We start from the raw sequence: 17,236 nt of genomic DNA, 5'->3' as shown, positions 1-17,236 counted from the left end.
AACACACTAACTTTACACACAACACATTAACTTTACACACAACACATTAACTCACAACACAACACATTAACTCACAACACAACACAATAACTCACAACACAACACATTAACTCACAACACAACACATTAACTCATGGCCCAGAAGGGTCACAACACAACACATTAACTTACCTCACAACACATTAACTCACAACGGGCACAGGCACGTGCAGTCCCCAACACACACGCACAGGACGGAGCGGAAAAAAGGAGAGGAGAGGAGCGCGCGTGCAGCGACAGAGGGGGGTGTCAGAGCGGAGGGAGGAGTGTGCGTTCATATTGTGTGTGTTTAGAGGAAGGAGAACCGTAGTACAGACAAAGTTTCTGGCAACACTGCTGCTAGCTTATCTTGTAGCAATAACATGCTCCCTCCACAGCTCACTGTGACATTACTTTCTGTTAGGTAGTTAGCTGCTCAGCCCAGTAGAAATTTCAGAATAAAAGCACTTCAATTGCTGTTTTACTTCCGTTGTGAGTTAATGTGTTGTGAGGTAAGTTAATGTGTTGTGTTGTGACCCTTCTGGGCCATGAGTTAATGTGTTGTGTTGTGAGTTAATGTGTTGTGTTGTGAGTTATTGTGTTGTGTTGTGAGTTATTGTGTTGTGTTGTGAGTTATTGTGTTGTGTTGTGAGTTAATGTGTTGTGTGTTAAGTTAATGTGTTGTGTGTAAAGTTAGTGTGTTGTGTGTAAAGTTAGTGTGTTGTGTGTAAAGTTAATGTGTTGTGTGTAAAGTTAGTGTGTTGTGTATAAAGTTACTGTGTTGTGTTGTGACCTTCTGGGCCACCGTAGGTCTCCCTTTATTTTGATTCCACCAATCTCTGACTTTGTGCTCTAATAAAATATTCAAATTTCACACATAATAACATCCCATCTGGGATTTGAACCAAAACCTTTTAACCTTTAAAGTTGATCATGTTAATTAGCAGTCTAGCCCAGAATCCTTCTTTTAAAGGCTAATCTTAATATAAATTGTGTAAGATAGTATCTTTCAAGCATGTTAGTTTCAGACAATAAATCAATCTTGGGTTAAATATTTTCTTTTGCAGGTGTTACATTTGTAGACAATATATTTCTCAGTTAGTGATGCTTACAGTTGCACTTAGGAAGTGCTGGGCAAAAAAAAAAGACTATTTTCTGAAAAAAGACCAGCAGTCTGATCTGATGGTCAGAAATCTCTGTTGATTGGATCAGGTTTTAGATCCTAAAATGGTTTTTAAAATAAAAACCACCAAACTTTGTGTCTACTTCTATTACTCCAACACTGACTGCATTAATTTGTGTCTCTCATGAAATGCTTTCAGATTGTGGGCTATGAAAATACATTGTCGCTCCATTATTACGCCATCAACTGCCTATGCAGGGAGGCCTTGAACCAGTGAATAAATCCCAACAGATTAACTCTCCTCTGTGATCCTGTTCTCATTAGAAGAAGCAGGGGATGCAAACACACATAATAACAGGGCCAACTGCTGTTCCTTTGTACCATGTGGCTACCTAAATGATCCTAAATAAGATAGATGACAAGGATATGGCAAGTCCTAATCGGCATTTTGCACAATGAAACATAATGGTTGGCGGAGAACAAGGGAAAACACACAGAGCTCACGTTTCCATCGCCTGGAGCAGCACACCTAGTCGAGAGCAATTAAAATGAGAGGATTCAATTTTGTCAAACACCAGGAACCCCAGATAAATCTTGTATCTCATTTTCCAGCAGAGGATACTCCCTATAGTTAGTGCTATCATGTTTGTTATGGTGTTTTTAAGACACAGCTGGCTACTGACAGAGTTGGTAAAACAACCCAGTTCCCCCAAATCATGCTAATCCCAGTCATTTCAGTGTGAGACCTGGAGGTGGGAGAGAAGCAGACTCGTTTAAAATTGCGAATAAAAAAAAAAAAGAAGGTCTCAGACTGATTTTTTTTTCTCTCTTGCCAAAGCAGGAGGGGGGAGGACAGCAAGTCGCTGCAAGGTTTCCATGTGGGAGCAATCCACTTACTTAAACTGATAAAGATTTAATTAACTCAAGACTCTGCAATTACTCCATAATTAAAGTAATTTGTCCTCTTGTTTGGATGAGTAGGCAAGACGCCGCGTGTGCCTTTGTAGCGCTAAAGAAAAAGAGGACACAAGAAGCTCAAAGAGGCAAACTCTGCCCCACTTTAACGTTTGAACGCACCGCCTGATTTTCCAAATCTATTCTCCCGATAAAACATTTGTCTGATCTCCTTTTCAGCCTGTGTTTATTTGTCTTTTATTAAAAATCCAGTCTTTATTCATTGGCTAAATAATGCGCTAAGTAAAAAGTGCTGTCAGGAGCTATGAAACAGTAAATAAAACTGATAGGATCATAATCAGCCTCACACTGCCCTGCATTAGTGCTACAAAGCAGAAAGGTGAAGGAGGAAAAACAGCAACCATTTCTGAGAGGGATCTGTTGTGCCTTGAATGCACCACGACCCAAATTAAAGCTCGGCTGCTCCACGATGAAGCCAGCTCTCTATAGCAAATGGTAAAACAGTCACCATCCAATGTTTGCCACCATGCTGTGGTGTTCCAATTTGCCTGAAGAAATCAAAACACTGCCAAGGTTATTATTAACAAACCACGGAGACAAATATGCACTGCAGAGGTTTGCATGTGCTGTTACTTAATTTTACAGGAGGGAAACAGCACTATCTCTCATTCACAGATGATGATCTGCATATAATTTACCTCAGCTGCATGCTGGGTAAAGAAGGTAAAAATCACAGCGTACAACTTGCCTGCTAGCATGTCCTACTGATAGATTGGCACACGGCCTGCAGCCACCTGTGGCATTTCTCATGATACATAGGTCTCTGGGTAAACATGCAGAAGAGAAACACTAAAGGAAGCTACGCCTGAGTCAGTTTTAAAACAACTCTTGATGGATTTTATTTTTATACCCACTATCTGGGTGGACTCTAAAAATAATAAAATCTCTCTTTAGAAAATAAGTTTCAGGCTGTTCTATTATAAATGTGAAGCTCCACAAGATGTGAGACAAAGAAAAATACAACAATTAAATCTCAACTTTTTGCTTAAAGGCCTTCTGAACAGTTGAGTTTGGCAATGAAATAAAATGATTTTTTAAGACATTTTTGGAGCCACTTGACATCCCAAACATTCTTGTTCTTTTTTTCTATTAAAACTTCACTAGTTTAAACTTCTAGGAGATGCTCTTGATTTTGACTTTCACATCATCTACACCAGAGGTCTGCAACCTTCAACACCAAAACAGCTGTTTGCAAAACCCAGCTAGAGCCGCAAAGCCTCCCCAAAGATTCACTTGTTTTGTTGTTGTTGATTTTAAGCCATTTATTTCTAACACGCAGCTATGAAACGTTACAATAATGGAACTTTACAATGTTATACTTTTCAATGTATACCCTTTTTAATTTCTTTTCCTTTAGATGGCAGCGCGTACAAGTCCATTTCAAAATAAAATATAATGGTACCCAGTATCAATTAAGATTCTCCTACTGCAGAAGAATTACTTGAGTTAAAAATTCTAGAAAGTCCAGTCAAACATGGCATCTTGTTACCTTTTACTATCAAAGGTAAACATGACAACAGTGGTGTAAAATCAGCTTTTTTTAAATATATACATTTACTTTTACTTTGACTCTGAACAAGGACTAGACATCTTTGAAGATCAGAAAATGATCTCTAACAACAAATTACTCTGACGGTGGATTAAATATCTTACAGTCAGATTGCTCAGTTATCTGACACACTAAAAATCTAACATGTCAAAACTTAAATACGGTTACCAAAACAAATGAACTAAACTACTAATCCATTACTTATTTAAAACATTTGCATTTTTCTTTAAAGCCAAAGAGCCACAATGGAGGAATAAATGAGTCGCATGAGGCTTCGAAACCTCAGGTTGTAGATATTTTTGTACAGTTTTGATTTCTTCACAGAAAGTGTCCTTTGTGCACTTATATAAAGCCAAATACTGATAATAATCTTTAAGGTTCAGTGAATGTGAATAGAAGTGATACAGGAGCAGTGGTTTACAATTCAGAATGGGCATCATCAGAGCTGCACATGAAGTCAGGCTTTTTTTTATTCTGAAAACTGGTTGCAGAAAAAAAAAATCCCACCCCTTTATTAGCATAACCCTGCCCTGCTTAAGGCAGGGGGAGCCACTATGTGATCCTGAAATTAGCATGCTGTCACCTTCACTGTCTCTACTGTCATTCAGAAAAACTGGGTAATGTGCAGACATGTGAACCCATTTCTCATCCACCACAGAAATGTTAATTAGGAAGCGTGGCATCCCGCAGCTTCAGTCTTCTGCCTGTGCCATAACTGACATGTTATGTATTTAAATCTCTTTCATGTGGCCTTATTATAGGGGCGAAGTCATATGTAAATGATGGAAGTATCTTCATTTTATGTTTATATTTTGAATTATTTTTTTGATTTAAAAAAAGCTAAAGTGGGATCTAACTAAATATACAGTTATGGAATTGGATGCACAGCAAGGGAAGGCTTAAATAAGAAATAAAAGCACATTATAATTAATTGACTACTTAAAACAAAGGCGTGCAGACTGAAGATTTATCAGTGGACCTTTAAATAGATAGACATACATCTCAGTTTTATAATTGCATTTAGAGGGGATTTTCACTCATTTATAAATGGTCCAATTAAAAAAAAACTCCTTTTCCCACATGTGTGATGAATTTATGTTCACAGCAAACTGCTGTGCAGTTATTGGACGCTGCAGGCTCAGGAGTTTGACGGACAGGACTTTATTGTTGAGGAAACAGTGCCCTCTCGTGGCCATTAAGGGAAAATCATCCCTTACAGTGGTCTGAATGGGGGCTTTCACCCATACAGTCTTCCTCTAATATGCAGATTTTGTTGATAACCATAGGAAAACCAAATGTGGGTAAAAATGTATTCAAGAAAATGACTCGTCTTATCTTGAAGCTCCGATAGAGTTATCAAAATCCAGTCTTTTTGGCAACTAAGATAGCAGAGGAGTCCTCACAGAGGCATGATGAAACACAAATGTAACTCTGATTATACCTCACTGCTTCATTGGGCTGCACAGCACAGACATTAAGTTCAAAGGCAAAGACTGACAGCGATTTGCTCTTTAAATGCTCTCAACCTGTTCGGTTAATCAAGTCCCCAAAAAATTACCCATCAGTATGAAATGCAAACTGTCAGGAAAAAATGCAAAGTGACACGCATGTTTAAAAAATATTTTATTCTCTGCAGAGGAGGCAATGAGGGGAATCAGTGTGTTCTATGGCTTGCGCAGAGTTCCTGTTAAAAAAAACAAAAAGAAATTCACAGAACAAGCCCTTGGGTGAACTGTGAGCCCCACCCATGTTTACCGAGGAGGAATGTTTGAGGCAGCTACTCCGCAGCTGATACACAACACAATCTTAGGCAACGGGCAGTTCAAGTTACTAAAAAAGGAATGTTACTGTACAGTTTGAGGCTTAGAACAGGGCCGTGCATAGATTCAAATCTGCAGAAATCGAGCGATTCTTTAGTGGGTTGAGAGAACTCTGCTGCTGACATTTGGAAGAATGTGGAGAATGTTTCAGAGGAAGTTCTGAAACAAAATCGAATCAAAGTCCAGGAGCCCTTAGTCGAGTTCAGCAACACCTGAATGGATTCTATTTCTATTCTGACTGCAACGGAAACACTAGCCTCAATTTATGTTAATGCTCTATTGCTTCAGATAGACTAGTTAAAGGAAGATAAGACACACACGGGCGCAGTCTGCTTAACCATTTTCAGAGTCGTCCCAGATTCATTTTCCCAGCCACTCTGCTCTGGACAACTTGACTCATCTACACACAATAGGACTTTCTAAATTTGGCATGGAGCGGGATAATATCATTGTTCCCACTGAGCTGCAGACAGAAGAGTGTCTAATGTAATCCAAAGCTGTCAACATTCCATCACAGCAGCCGTTTGGGTTTGGACTGCTTACAGGAACGCTTGGGAGATGTGTGGAGGGGGTAGTTTCCTTCTCATATTTGGTGAAATCTCTGAGAGCGAGTCTGACGGCGAACGAGCCCGCAGATTAGGCCCAGCGTGGGGTAAAGCTAACCGTACAGAATGCATACAGTACAGGTTTAAGAAGCAGGGGGGGGCAATCCGCCCCACTGCGATATTTAACTGTGAGCAGCCTTTACCTATATGGAAGTGATCAGAGCTCCGTCTATGAGGAAGTCAGTGTATTCTCATTACATTCACTGTGACGCCCTGCACACTTTTCTAATCCATCCATTAGCTTTCTGGGTGGTGGGTGCGATCGTAGAAAAAGAGATAAAGTCAGATGGTGGAGGAGGGAGGGGGGGCAACTTCAGGGTAACTCACACAACCCAGCCAACACAAACACACAATCTCACTCACACACCCTATATATATATATATATATATATATGAAAGGAAAAAAATATATTAACATTTGTTTTATAAAACAGCACAATGGGCCTCAATTTAGTAAAATACAATTTATGTCAGAATCTATCAGGGCTGGTAAATCTGTGTCTTTGTATGCAAAACGATCTCTTTCATTACTGTTGGCAAAATATCTTTTCTCATCTAGGAAAAATAATCTTATACTTCAATGGGATTTGAGGCACTGGATTAAATCTCTGTACAAACAAAATCTGTGCTCCCTCACTCAAAGTTTGTTCAGTAAATAAAAGCAATCTCCAGAGAGCTGGAATTTGGATGCGATTAGGAGTTGACAGCTAAAAGGGCCTGATGGGGAGTGTTAAAAAATAAGAAAAGCTTAAGCCATCATACCCAGAGTTTCTCCTGGCTTTTTTCTCAGCCAGCAGTCCAGCTGTCTGGCTCTGTGAAAACTCCGTCTTAGGCCCACGAGAAACCGAATCGTAGATTTTCTCGTCTTTTCCTCCCCAACAGGCCCGTCTACACCTGCAACTGTGCTAAATCGTTCAGTCTGGTTCGTGAGCGATCACCCATCTCCGGGCCAATTGCTACAGCAGGCTAACGGAAAGCGAGCAGGATGTAGTTTAACCGGCCCACCGCCGTGGCGTTGTTCGAAGCAGATGGTTGGCGGGAGGGCTGAAGCATCATTTCATTCTTAGAGTCAGGCATTTGTGGTAAAAAGTGTGCTCCACGTCTCTGTGTATCACAGCAAAAAGAGCCCCACTTCTCATAAAAAAAGCTTCTGACAGTCTGAAATGGTTTTCTGTCACAGGTCAGAACACGCACACGTCTGGCTTTTACGCACAAAAGACAGCATTAAGAAGTCTGAGGAGTTTCACAGCATGTTGGTTTTCCTGATTCCTCTTCTCCGTCCGGCAGCACTGGCTCAGTCCACGGGGCCCTGAAAGATGAGCTTGGAGCAGCCCTGGTTGAGGCTGAGCTGGGTGGCACAGAAAGGGCAGGCGGCGTGGAAGGCATGCGTGCCGTGAGGCAGAGGGATCTCCGACCAGTACTTTACCGACTTCTCCGAGCACACGTGTCCGCAAGGCACAAAGGCGTGTGTGGGTGCACCGGTATCCACGTAGAAGGCGGGCTCACATCCCAGCCACAGCGGCACGTATGGTCCCACCATTCTGCACATGGGACACTCCCGCTGAGGGCCGGGCCCCTGCTCCGAACGGTGGCCCCAGTTGTGATAGCCGTGCACGTGGCCGCAGGCCAAGTAAACCCAAGGCTGCTTGTCCTCGTGGGATGACAGGGCACGGCTGCGCTGCATGCTGGGGAAGGCGAGGGTGTTGAGACCTACGGGGCACTGGGGCCGGGCCGCGTTGATCTCCTGCCTGAGAGCCTCCAGGTGTTTTTGGGTGGGAGTGTGGAAGAGGCCCTCTGCCGTGCGCCACAGCAACGTGGCTCCGCAAAGATCCACCAGGGAGCCGTCCTGCAGAATGTTGCTCTCATTCTCCACCTGCAGGACGAAGCAGCAGAAAGATGTTTGTTTTTTTATTCAATTAGGTAAAAGATGTAGTCATTATCAGACACTAAAGAAACACACCAGTTTTCCAGGAGTCTGTGCGGAGCGGGTTTCTCTCAACGTGTACACATCTCCACAAACAGAGATCTCCCTCCAAACTCCAGGTTTGGACTCTTCCACGAACCCCCCTTTAGGATGCATTACTAGCACCCCATTGGTTGTTAGACCGTCCATGTGGCCATCAGGGTTTTTCCATTTTGCAGCTTTTTCCTGAAGTTAAAAGAAGAAAAGTGGTGAGCTCCACTTCTTAAACAAAACTCCACGTCTGAGCTGAAGCAGTGAGATCCCTGCGGTTCTAAAACGGGTTCTTACGCCGAGGAAAATGTTCTTGGAAGAGTCGAAGCCGGCTGCGTAGATGCGAGCAGTGTAGGGGGGGTTACGCTCACAGAAAACCCGACAGGCGAAGCGGGAGATGGTGCTTTGAGTGATGGGGGTTTCTTCTCCCTCCTGGCTTCCTGCTATTGTGTCAGTGACCACAAAATCTATGGGACTCTCAGTGGAACGTCCAATCTGCCAAAACAAAGAAAACAATCCGCATCAAACACGGTACAACTGATGATATATCTATGTTTATTATGAAAGACTGCAAGTCATTGATTATTTTTCTGGCTTGAATTAGAACCGGAAATCAACATTTGTACAAGACAAAATAAACTAATTTCCACAATTGACACGTCATAATTAGCAGCATGTTGGTACATTGTTCCCTCGTTTATCGCTGATCAAAAAGAACCAGATGGGTGAAATCCTCGAAGTCGGAGTCCAGGCGTTTTAAGGCTGAAAAACTCCTCACTACGCACTCTATGAACTTTTTTTTAGACAGACATTAACATTTTCACGCTTTTCTCTCCTGTTTAAAGTCTCAAAGTCCAGGATTATAGAACGAAAACAAAGATCTGCTCACGATCAAGAATTTGTGTAAATAAGGCAAACTGAATACTTCCTGTGCAGGAGACACAGGATGGAAGAGATTGACAGCATGCAGAACACAGTACGCTGTAAAAAATATAAAAAATAAAAAAAAAGAATGCAAAATTGCACTGAAAATATCCGTGAAACAGTGAAAAGTGAACCACAATATGGCGAGGGATCGCTGCATGTTCAAACAACAGTTATGTAGTTGCCCACTGTTTTATTTATGACTTAAAGGTTTGACAACCCTGTTGGAAACCAGCTTTTCTAAAGGTTTCATGATATCTAAGTGAAATGTAAGCATTAGGGAGCCACTGGATTTTTGCTTGATCCTTTTTTAATAACAGCTTAATAAACCTGTACTTTCATCTATCAAAAAGCATCAAAACAACAAAAAAAGGATTTAGCAAAAAACAAATCATAGTGATCCAAGAACAGCCTAATTTAAAGAACACAAGACAATGTCAGCACTTCTGATGAGGAACAAACAAAAAAGCAGATATTTCCTCTTTCACTTCCTTTTTTTTTTTTACCAGCATGGTCCCAAAACACAAGATCCCCACAATACATGGCTGACTTCAAAGCATCATGTTGTCATCTGTTGGATAGAGCTGCACAGGGAACACGCACACATCTACTTTCTAACTACACATGCTGATCCCAGGAAGCAAACAGCAGCGGACTCTACCTGGAACATGTCTGTGTCTTTGTCATGGCTGTACTCCACCACCACCGTGTGGTTCCTGGACAGTGTGTAGGAGATGCTGTGTTGACCTTTGCTGTTCACGGCCTGAAATATGACAAACCGTTATAAACACAACATTAACCGTGAGCTTCAGCGTCACCTCCACAAATCAGCTGTACAGGGTTGGTTATTTATTTTTACTTTTCCATCCCATTAAGTGGTAGCATGATCCACTCTAAACATTAAACACAAATACATATTTTTCTCTGGGGTAAAACATCCTGAAGCAGGAGGGGGAGAGGCCTGTAAGGTCACACCCCTTCAGCGTGACACAACTTTGGCTTCCAGCTGCAGAGATGAGGTCACAGCACTGACAGGGGGAAGTGGCTTAAACCCCAGGGACAGATCTCATCAACACTTAACCACATGCCAACTCTTATCTGCAAATTTCCTTTTCCAAGCACCCCCCCCCTCCGATTCTTTGTCACGCGCAGGAAGCACAGCGAGAAAGTGGGTCAGCGGAGCCGCCGAGCGCTCTGCTGCGACATCAGAGACAGATGCGACCGTGTCATCCTCACATGGTGCCATGCATTCACTGTGGTGCAACTAAATGATGATGTTCCACCTGTTCACGGCTGAGATCAGCTTAATGACAATACAAACTGTAGTTATATAGTTACACATCTCTGATTGAGTCAAAAGATTCCAAATGAAAACAACTTCTAATTAAAGGCTGCGTCCTGTTATCTGTCAGGAACACTAGAAATGTGAGCTTTTCCTCTCAAATGCAGAGCATCCTCTGTTGATTCAGAGATTGCATCATAAAAAGACTGAGCTGTAGGAGTTTTTACACAGTTTTCAGTAAGTGCTTTTTGTTTTCTATACTTGAATTCACAACCTCTTAAAGACCCGTTGTTCCCAGTGGTCCTTTGATTGTGATTACGCTGCTTTCAGCCAAAATCTAAACACCTGTTGTTTTCTAGGAAATAGTTTCTGCAGAGTGGCAGTAGTTCATCAGAAATTCGCCGGACGGTGGAGCGGAGTAAGCCTGCCCCCACTTCACATGATGCATATGTTTACGCTCTGTCCTGCTAGCTCACCGCCTTTCACAACCCTAACATTACCGGCGCAACAAAAATGGCGAGCAACGATAGAACTATGCAGCTGTACAGGTTTGAGTCAGATGCCAGCTCAGAAGAGGAAAGCAAAGACGTACATGGATCTACGTGTTTACAAGTGGATGCATCAGAATTGGGTGGAGGAGGGAGCTTGTTGCTCACCAACCGTAGCACTTATGTCACTGCCACAGGCTTTTTTCATCTGCATTTTTTGTCTGCTCCTGATTCACAATGATTTGAATCAATAAATGCGCAAAAATGCGAATTTAATCTTAATTTTCTTTACATATGTCCTCCATTATGGGAAAATGCAACAAGAACATGTTAAAAACGTCAAAAACACGATTTTCTTTAGAGTGGGTCTTTAAGATTTCTGAGTAAGGATGTGACTAGAGTTGGAAAACTTCAAAAGTGTATGTATGCGTCATGAACCCAGGCCTGGTAACAAAGCTGCACATTGAAGGGGGAAGAACAGACTTTGTTATTGTTCAGACACCCTGTGAACAACACTAAGTATAACTCTGCTGTGCCACTTCTGGAACGCAACATACTGTTTAAACAAGCCGTTGATCAACAGCTGCAGCCCCAATAAAGCTGAAATCGGTGTTAAAATGCACATGCAGAGCCATAAAATACGGAATGCTGCATTTTTAGGCAGATTTTCTAGTCCAGAGAAGATCCATAAGGCCCAGACAGGAACTACAGTAAGTGAACTGGAAATGTCAACAGTGAGGTGCGCCAACAGTAACACAAAGAGCTCAAAATGTCAGGCTGGCTTCTAGAATCACCAAACGAGAGGGATTTTCCTGCTGCTGCAGATCCGACCGATCCCTGTTTACTGTATTTATAACCCTAATTTAAATCGACTTTACACATTCAAATCCTCCAGAGAGGCGTGTCCCCAATGCATATTTACCGGCCTTTAACTTTTTTTTTGTTAATAATATATATAAAAACACAAGCAAACAATTAAAGGCTGTGCATTATTTTTGTAAATTCGCCTTTTGTTGAGTACCTTGCTATCCTGGGGTGTGTTGAGGATGTGCACAGAGCTGGGCTTAACGCCGTTGGCTTTGGTCCTCTTCAATAGCGCAAATCTGCTTTTCCGTCTACCCCGATCTCCGTTGGGCAGGCAGCCATTGTACCTGTCACAGAGGAGGTTGGGATGAAGAGATTCTGTGAACTTTCTTTAATCCTGGATGAAAATACAGTTTTTGTCGCTGCAAAGAGATGTGTGTAATGAGATTTACGGGCAAAATTCTTGTAATCATATAACAAGCACACATGGAGATTTAGAAATATCTGTGTGTTTTGAAAAAAAAAAAAAGAGCTTTTCTGCGCATTACATCACAGGCAATCTAATACACCATGTTGGTAATCTAAGCGTCACCTTGGATGATGTGTGCGCTTACATAATGCACTCTGGTGCTACAGATTTCAGTCAGCTTACACTGCATTAGCTGCTCTTTTGCGCTGAGGCCCATACCAGTGATTTTACGATGCTGGTGACATTTGGGAACATGTCAGACTAAAATGCATTTAAATTTGGAGCAAAGACAAACAGCCAACGGAATACTATCATCGAAAACCTTTTTTCCCCTTCATATTCTGACCCCTTTTTAAACGGTTTAAGCCTTTTCCTTGTGTGAGCTATAAACTACCTCACTCAGGCTTCTCCTTGTGAATGGAAAAGCCCCTTCCGGTAAGACTGGCTCTCTTTCTGTCCACCGGCTGGTTCCTACAGCTGGGACACCCCAGGCTTTACCACCCTCCAACTCACAGACCTTCTGTCACAGCCAGAACGTCACCACAGAGTGCTAAAACACCACCAAGCGCAACAGAAATATTTCTACGAGAGCCTGGCCGTTGCATTCCAGTGCAGCTGGGAGCTGCGTCAATCGTTTGCAGAGTAATCTGAAAGCTCTCCTCTTTTGTTTCAACTAAACAAAAAACCAAGGCCTCCTCCTACTCCTCCGTACCTCCCTCCTAAGCTAGTCCACCTGTCCCATGTCTCCACATGGCTGGCCCGGCATGGAAACACATGGTCGCAGTCAGCACAATGCACAAAGCTGGCCTGTAAGACAGCCACCCACAGAGAGCCAGTGATTTGTTCTGCAAACAAACTACACCCAATCCACTGAAAAAGGCAGCACCAAAGTAACATTGTCTTCAATAATCCCAGATGATCCGAGCCCAGAAGTCATCAGGCTCTACTTGAGTTGTTCTTTCACAGCCGTGTCACAATCAGAACAGAGAATACACAGGAATCAGAGAAACGTCTACGTTTAGATAACACCCATCACAGCTTTTCTCCTGTGTAACATTGACGTTGCTCCTCAGGTGTTTTGTCTTATTTCTGTCATAACACTAAGAATCAATATTAATAGGATCAGAAACTGACTGTGTCAAATTAGCTAGAACAGGTTCTTTGAAAGCAGCGATCCAACTAATTGTGATCACTTTCCCTTTTTGACCCGTGCCAGACAGCCAGTGGCTTTACCTTCTGATGCTAAAGAGAAGGATTAAAGATTCTGGCATATCGCATATCCTCCAGGGTTGCAGTGAGGAGCCAACAGTAGCTCTTTCCTTTTACCATAAAATGATGGTCTAGTGTTCCCCAGAAAGAAAAGAAATGCCTTTTATAACTCAACGTAAATAAAAGAAGGACGTAACAAGATACCAGATCCTGAAAGAAATCATAAATCTCAGCAGAAATTGGTAAAACAACCTGTGGAGGTTTAAAAAAACAAATCTAAATTGTAAAAGACCTCCAGTACGAGAATGCAGAATGACTGCAAAAAAATCTGTAAGAGTTCTACAATGATGAATGAGATTTCTGACAAAAGCATCTCGACAATCAGTCTACACAAATGTACCAAACATAAATAGTTTTTTTTACACTTCCTCTACCAAGCAGTTCTTTATGGCAAACTACAGAAAGTTTCATCAATAGGGCTACTCAGCGAGCTACAATGAACAGAGGAAGCTGAGTAAAGGCAAAGACTGTGTCTTCATCAATCCGCCCTTTCATTTCCAAGATACCCGTGCAGCTCCCCCGCACCGTTCCCTGCGTTTCGCTGACTAGCACCAACCCTGGCCAGCAGAAATCACAGTTGGAGGATGGGGTGGGGTGTGCAAGCATGCTCGTAATAAGAGCCACCATGGTCCCAGAAACAAGTCAGAGAGAGCCCAAGCTCAAACAAGCTTTGTCCCATGCTGACTGCTATCTTGCCTAAAATCAGTTTTATCAATGGGAAGTGACGTCACGGCAGCAATTGTGCACCCATCACATCCAATGCACATTTGTGTCCGGAGAGAGGGCCAAAGTTGTTCTTTGAATGCACAGAATTCACAGCTTGGGGTGATAAACAATTAAATCCCTGCTCATCAATCTGGCAAGAAAATAAATAGACAAAAAGCTAATCCCATTATCTGTATGATTGATTCATGAAAATATATGCTAAATAACTCTAGCAGTTTCTGTGATGTTAAACTCTGCTTTAAATCAATTTTACGTCTGATTTAAAATTAAATGGAACAGAAATTGCAACAAAAAAATCAATATTTTTAGCTAAAGTGTTGAGCTGTATGTCAATTAAAATTATGTGAAAATGTGAAAAAAAAATCAGGATCAACAATCTAATACAAAAAAAGTCTGACAAAACAATAAAAAATCTTCTTTATTTTTATTAGGAATAACACTAGATAAAATTCAATCTCTGATGGTAAACACTCATAATTTTTAGTATTACTTATTTTCTAAGACTGAAATGTTATATTATGTATGCATGTATATATTATGTGAAATGTTATAGTTTTACATGTATTTAAACAGCATTTAAAGATGGATCTAAAATCCTTTTCTGTCAAGTCAATAAATGTTGGGACTTCTTAAAAAAGCCTTTTCATTCATTCATCACATTTACCTGATTTAACTTTTTGTTTGAGTCTTTACTTCTTATGTTGAAACCATTGACTTAATGGCATTAAATCATCAGCCATAAAAACCTAAATGAAAGTTATATTCTCTGTGAACGCACTTCCTTGACTTTGATCTTTTGTCCCAATGCCCTACTTTCAACCCTCTATTTTTCTACTCTAAGTTAATTTTTCACTCCAAGCTTGGACTGAGGAGTGTGTCTAATGTTACACACTGATTGGGTTGTTGTGTACTCATGCCATGGCGAAAACCATAATTCCAGTACAGAGATTGCAAAATACTTTAATAATATGTCTCATCTTTGACAATTTTGGTATCAGACCATTTGTTTGGTTAGTATAAAATCACCAAACTCTAAATTGGGTTTAAACAGAGGATGTATTCATGAACTGAAGAATGCAAAGATAAAATATGGACCAATTTGCAAATCACGGAGTATTAACAAACAATAACCAAACTTAAGTGATCCCAGGAGGAAAAGGGAAGAAACCTACGGAGTGGGGGTGGGGACAAAAGCAGCTTCCGAATTCCTGAAACCCCATGAACCCAACTTCAAGACAGGGAGGAGCGCCTCAAAGCTGCTCGGCTTAAGTTCAGGACACTTTTATTTCTGTGCATAAAGAGAGTGCTCCCAGTTTATTTTTAGGGTTCGAATTTGGGCAGTGCCCTTTTCTTCTCCTTTTTTTCAAATCATTATTATTTTTATCCCGCTGTCTGACACAGAGTTCTCAATAACTGTAAAAAACGAACGTGTAGTCGTTCTGAGCCTGCGCACATGATGTCTACTTTGAAGAACGTGAGCCCGTAGAATTTGACGGTATCTTTCGTTATAAACTTAAAGTGACGCAAAACATCGCAATCTCTGTGTACTGACTAATATTAGCTCGTTGCTAAGTGAGTCTGGGTTAATGTTGACCTTAATATTCTTCTTAATACAAAAAATGAAAACGCTCGCTCAGTCTGTTTGTCTCTTTTCAGCGTCCATGATGATGCAAAAAATGTGACAAAAGAATAAAATCCCGTGTCGTACTTACCCCAGTACCACCAGTTCTCCGTATTTCACCGGGTCTTTGGACGGGGCGCAGTGCTCTTCTTGGCTTGACGAAAACATGAGGCTTCACTGTTTTGCGTTAGCTACACAGTAGTAACAGCAGCAACTCTCATGCACATATACCAGAATTCCACCTTAAAAAGACGTCATGTTCTCGTTTCACTTCACATTCGGGGCAGCGTTCATGTCCGCGTCCAAACAAGTCCGCCTCTCAAAATATCGGCTCTCAAACTTCCTCAGCGGAATATAGGAAACGTAACTTAGTTGGCGCTTGAATCCGATCTCCAGCAGATACAAAAACAGCGAGGAGAAGGGCCGGAATGTACCATTCACTTGTTCTTCACTTATTGTAGGGGGGGTTTCTCAGACATTCTTACTTGTATCCAGCGTTTCTGATGAACTGCTAATGTTTCCACGTGTATGATCATGTTACATAAATCCCAAAAAAATATTTAATTCTTAATTTTCTTATGATCTAACTATTTCAATCAGACAAAGACTTTGGTAGTTATTTTCTATCACCTGCGACTGTGAATAGATCGAAAGTTCTGTTATGTAAACAAAGAGTACAATCTGTGAATTCTTAAAGTGATAACCCTTATGACTCGCCTCTTTTTGAATGTGTGTGGATTTTTACACTGTACCGTCCTCGTTGACTCACTAATTTTTAGGTTTCTGTAATATTTTTGAGGCATCACACAAGCGAACGAACTGTTTTCGTTTAAGTCAAGCCTATTTCAACAGTGGGAAAATGATCCTTCTGGTATTTTTCTTGAGTGCAAAGAATAGGAAATCAGATTTACTCATTTCAGTTACCCCCCTTGAGCTCTTTAAAGGCTTTATTTGATCAGGGCTTTTCTGAACTCTGATAATGTGGAACTGATTATGCAAGTTAAGGGTATTTCTGTTTATTTGTGTGCTTTAAAATGTTATTCTCGCGTTACTTTTATTGATCATGACTGTTCCACACTGTTTTTTTTCACATGGATTTACTGGATCTACAACAATAAATGCATACTCGTGCAATAAACAACCACTAACTGGCTGTATAGTTGGAATTTCCAGCTCAGTATAATAGCGCAGTGGCTTTGCAATGATCTTAATTACATCTTACAACAAGGACTCACAGACACGCTCATTTGAGTGCATCTATAAGGAAGTCAAGACCTTCTCTGCATCCAAGGATGCCACTTCAAATATGCTCAGTTCTTCTTACGGCTTTCTGGTGAATGTGCCAGTTCTCCTCTTTTGTCCGGCTGTGTCAGCAACACTTAACAGCCTTTGTCTTGTTTCTCAAGAACCACCATAACTGCCCTAAATCCCCTCAGTCCCCGCCCAGTCTTTGTAATTACAGCCTTTGGTTTGAGCTGGTGTTTTTTTTTTGTTTGTTTTTTTCAAAGTCCCATACTACCTCCTACAAAATCAATAGGTAGTAGTGACCATGGGACCAAAAGAGAAACATTCTTCTATAATAAGAATTGTAAAGTACATACATTATACT

General features: G+C 41.3%; 1 protein-coding gene across 1 annotated transcript; it reads right to left on the bottom strand.

Moving 5' to 3' along the window:
• Positions 1 to 5,271: 5,271 nt before the first annotated feature.
• LOC101160520 (E3 ubiquitin-protein ligase pellino homolog 2) lies at positions 5,272 to 16,060 on the bottom strand. Its single transcript, XM_023951733.1, has 6 exons — positions 15,719 to 16,060; positions 11,760 to 11,889; positions 9,630 to 9,731; positions 8,342 to 8,539; positions 8,051 to 8,239; positions 5,272 to 7,963 (listed from the first exon to the last, which is right to left on the bottom strand). The coding sequence occupies exons 1-6, from the start codon at positions 15,793 to 15,795 to the stop codon at positions 7,385 to 7,387; spliced, it is 1,275 nt and encodes a 424-aa protein (XP_023807501.1). The 5' UTR covers positions 15,796 to 16,060; the 3' UTR covers positions 5,272 to 7,384.
• Positions 16,061 to 17,236: the final 1,176 nt, after the last annotated feature.

The sequence above is a fragment of the Oryzias latipes genome, chromosome 22 (genome assembly GCF_002234675.1).
Source record: "Oryzias latipes chromosome 22, ASM223467v1".
Lineage (NCBI taxonomy): Eukaryota > Metazoa > Chordata > Actinopteri > Beloniformes > Adrianichthyidae > Oryzias > Oryzias latipes.
Note: the sequence above shows the minus strand (reverse complement) of the source record. Positions and strands in the feature narration are given on the sequence as shown.

What these genes read in the sequence shown, in the direction of transcription:
- LOC101160520 (XM_023951733.1), bottom strand. Translation starts at nt 15,795, where the DNA reads ATGTTTTCGTCAAGCCAAGAAGAGCACTGCGCCCCGTCCAAAGACCCG. An exon ending in AAGACACAGACATGTTCCAG is followed by an intron (nt 8,540 to 9,629) that starts GTAGAGTCCGCT and finishes TTGTTTTGGCAG; the next exon opens with ATTGGACGTTCCACTGAGAG. An exon ending in CACAGACTCCTGGAAAACTG is followed by an intron (nt 7,964 to 8,050) that starts GTGTGTTTCTTT and finishes TTCGTCCTGCAG; the next exon opens with GTGGAGAATGAGAGCAACAT.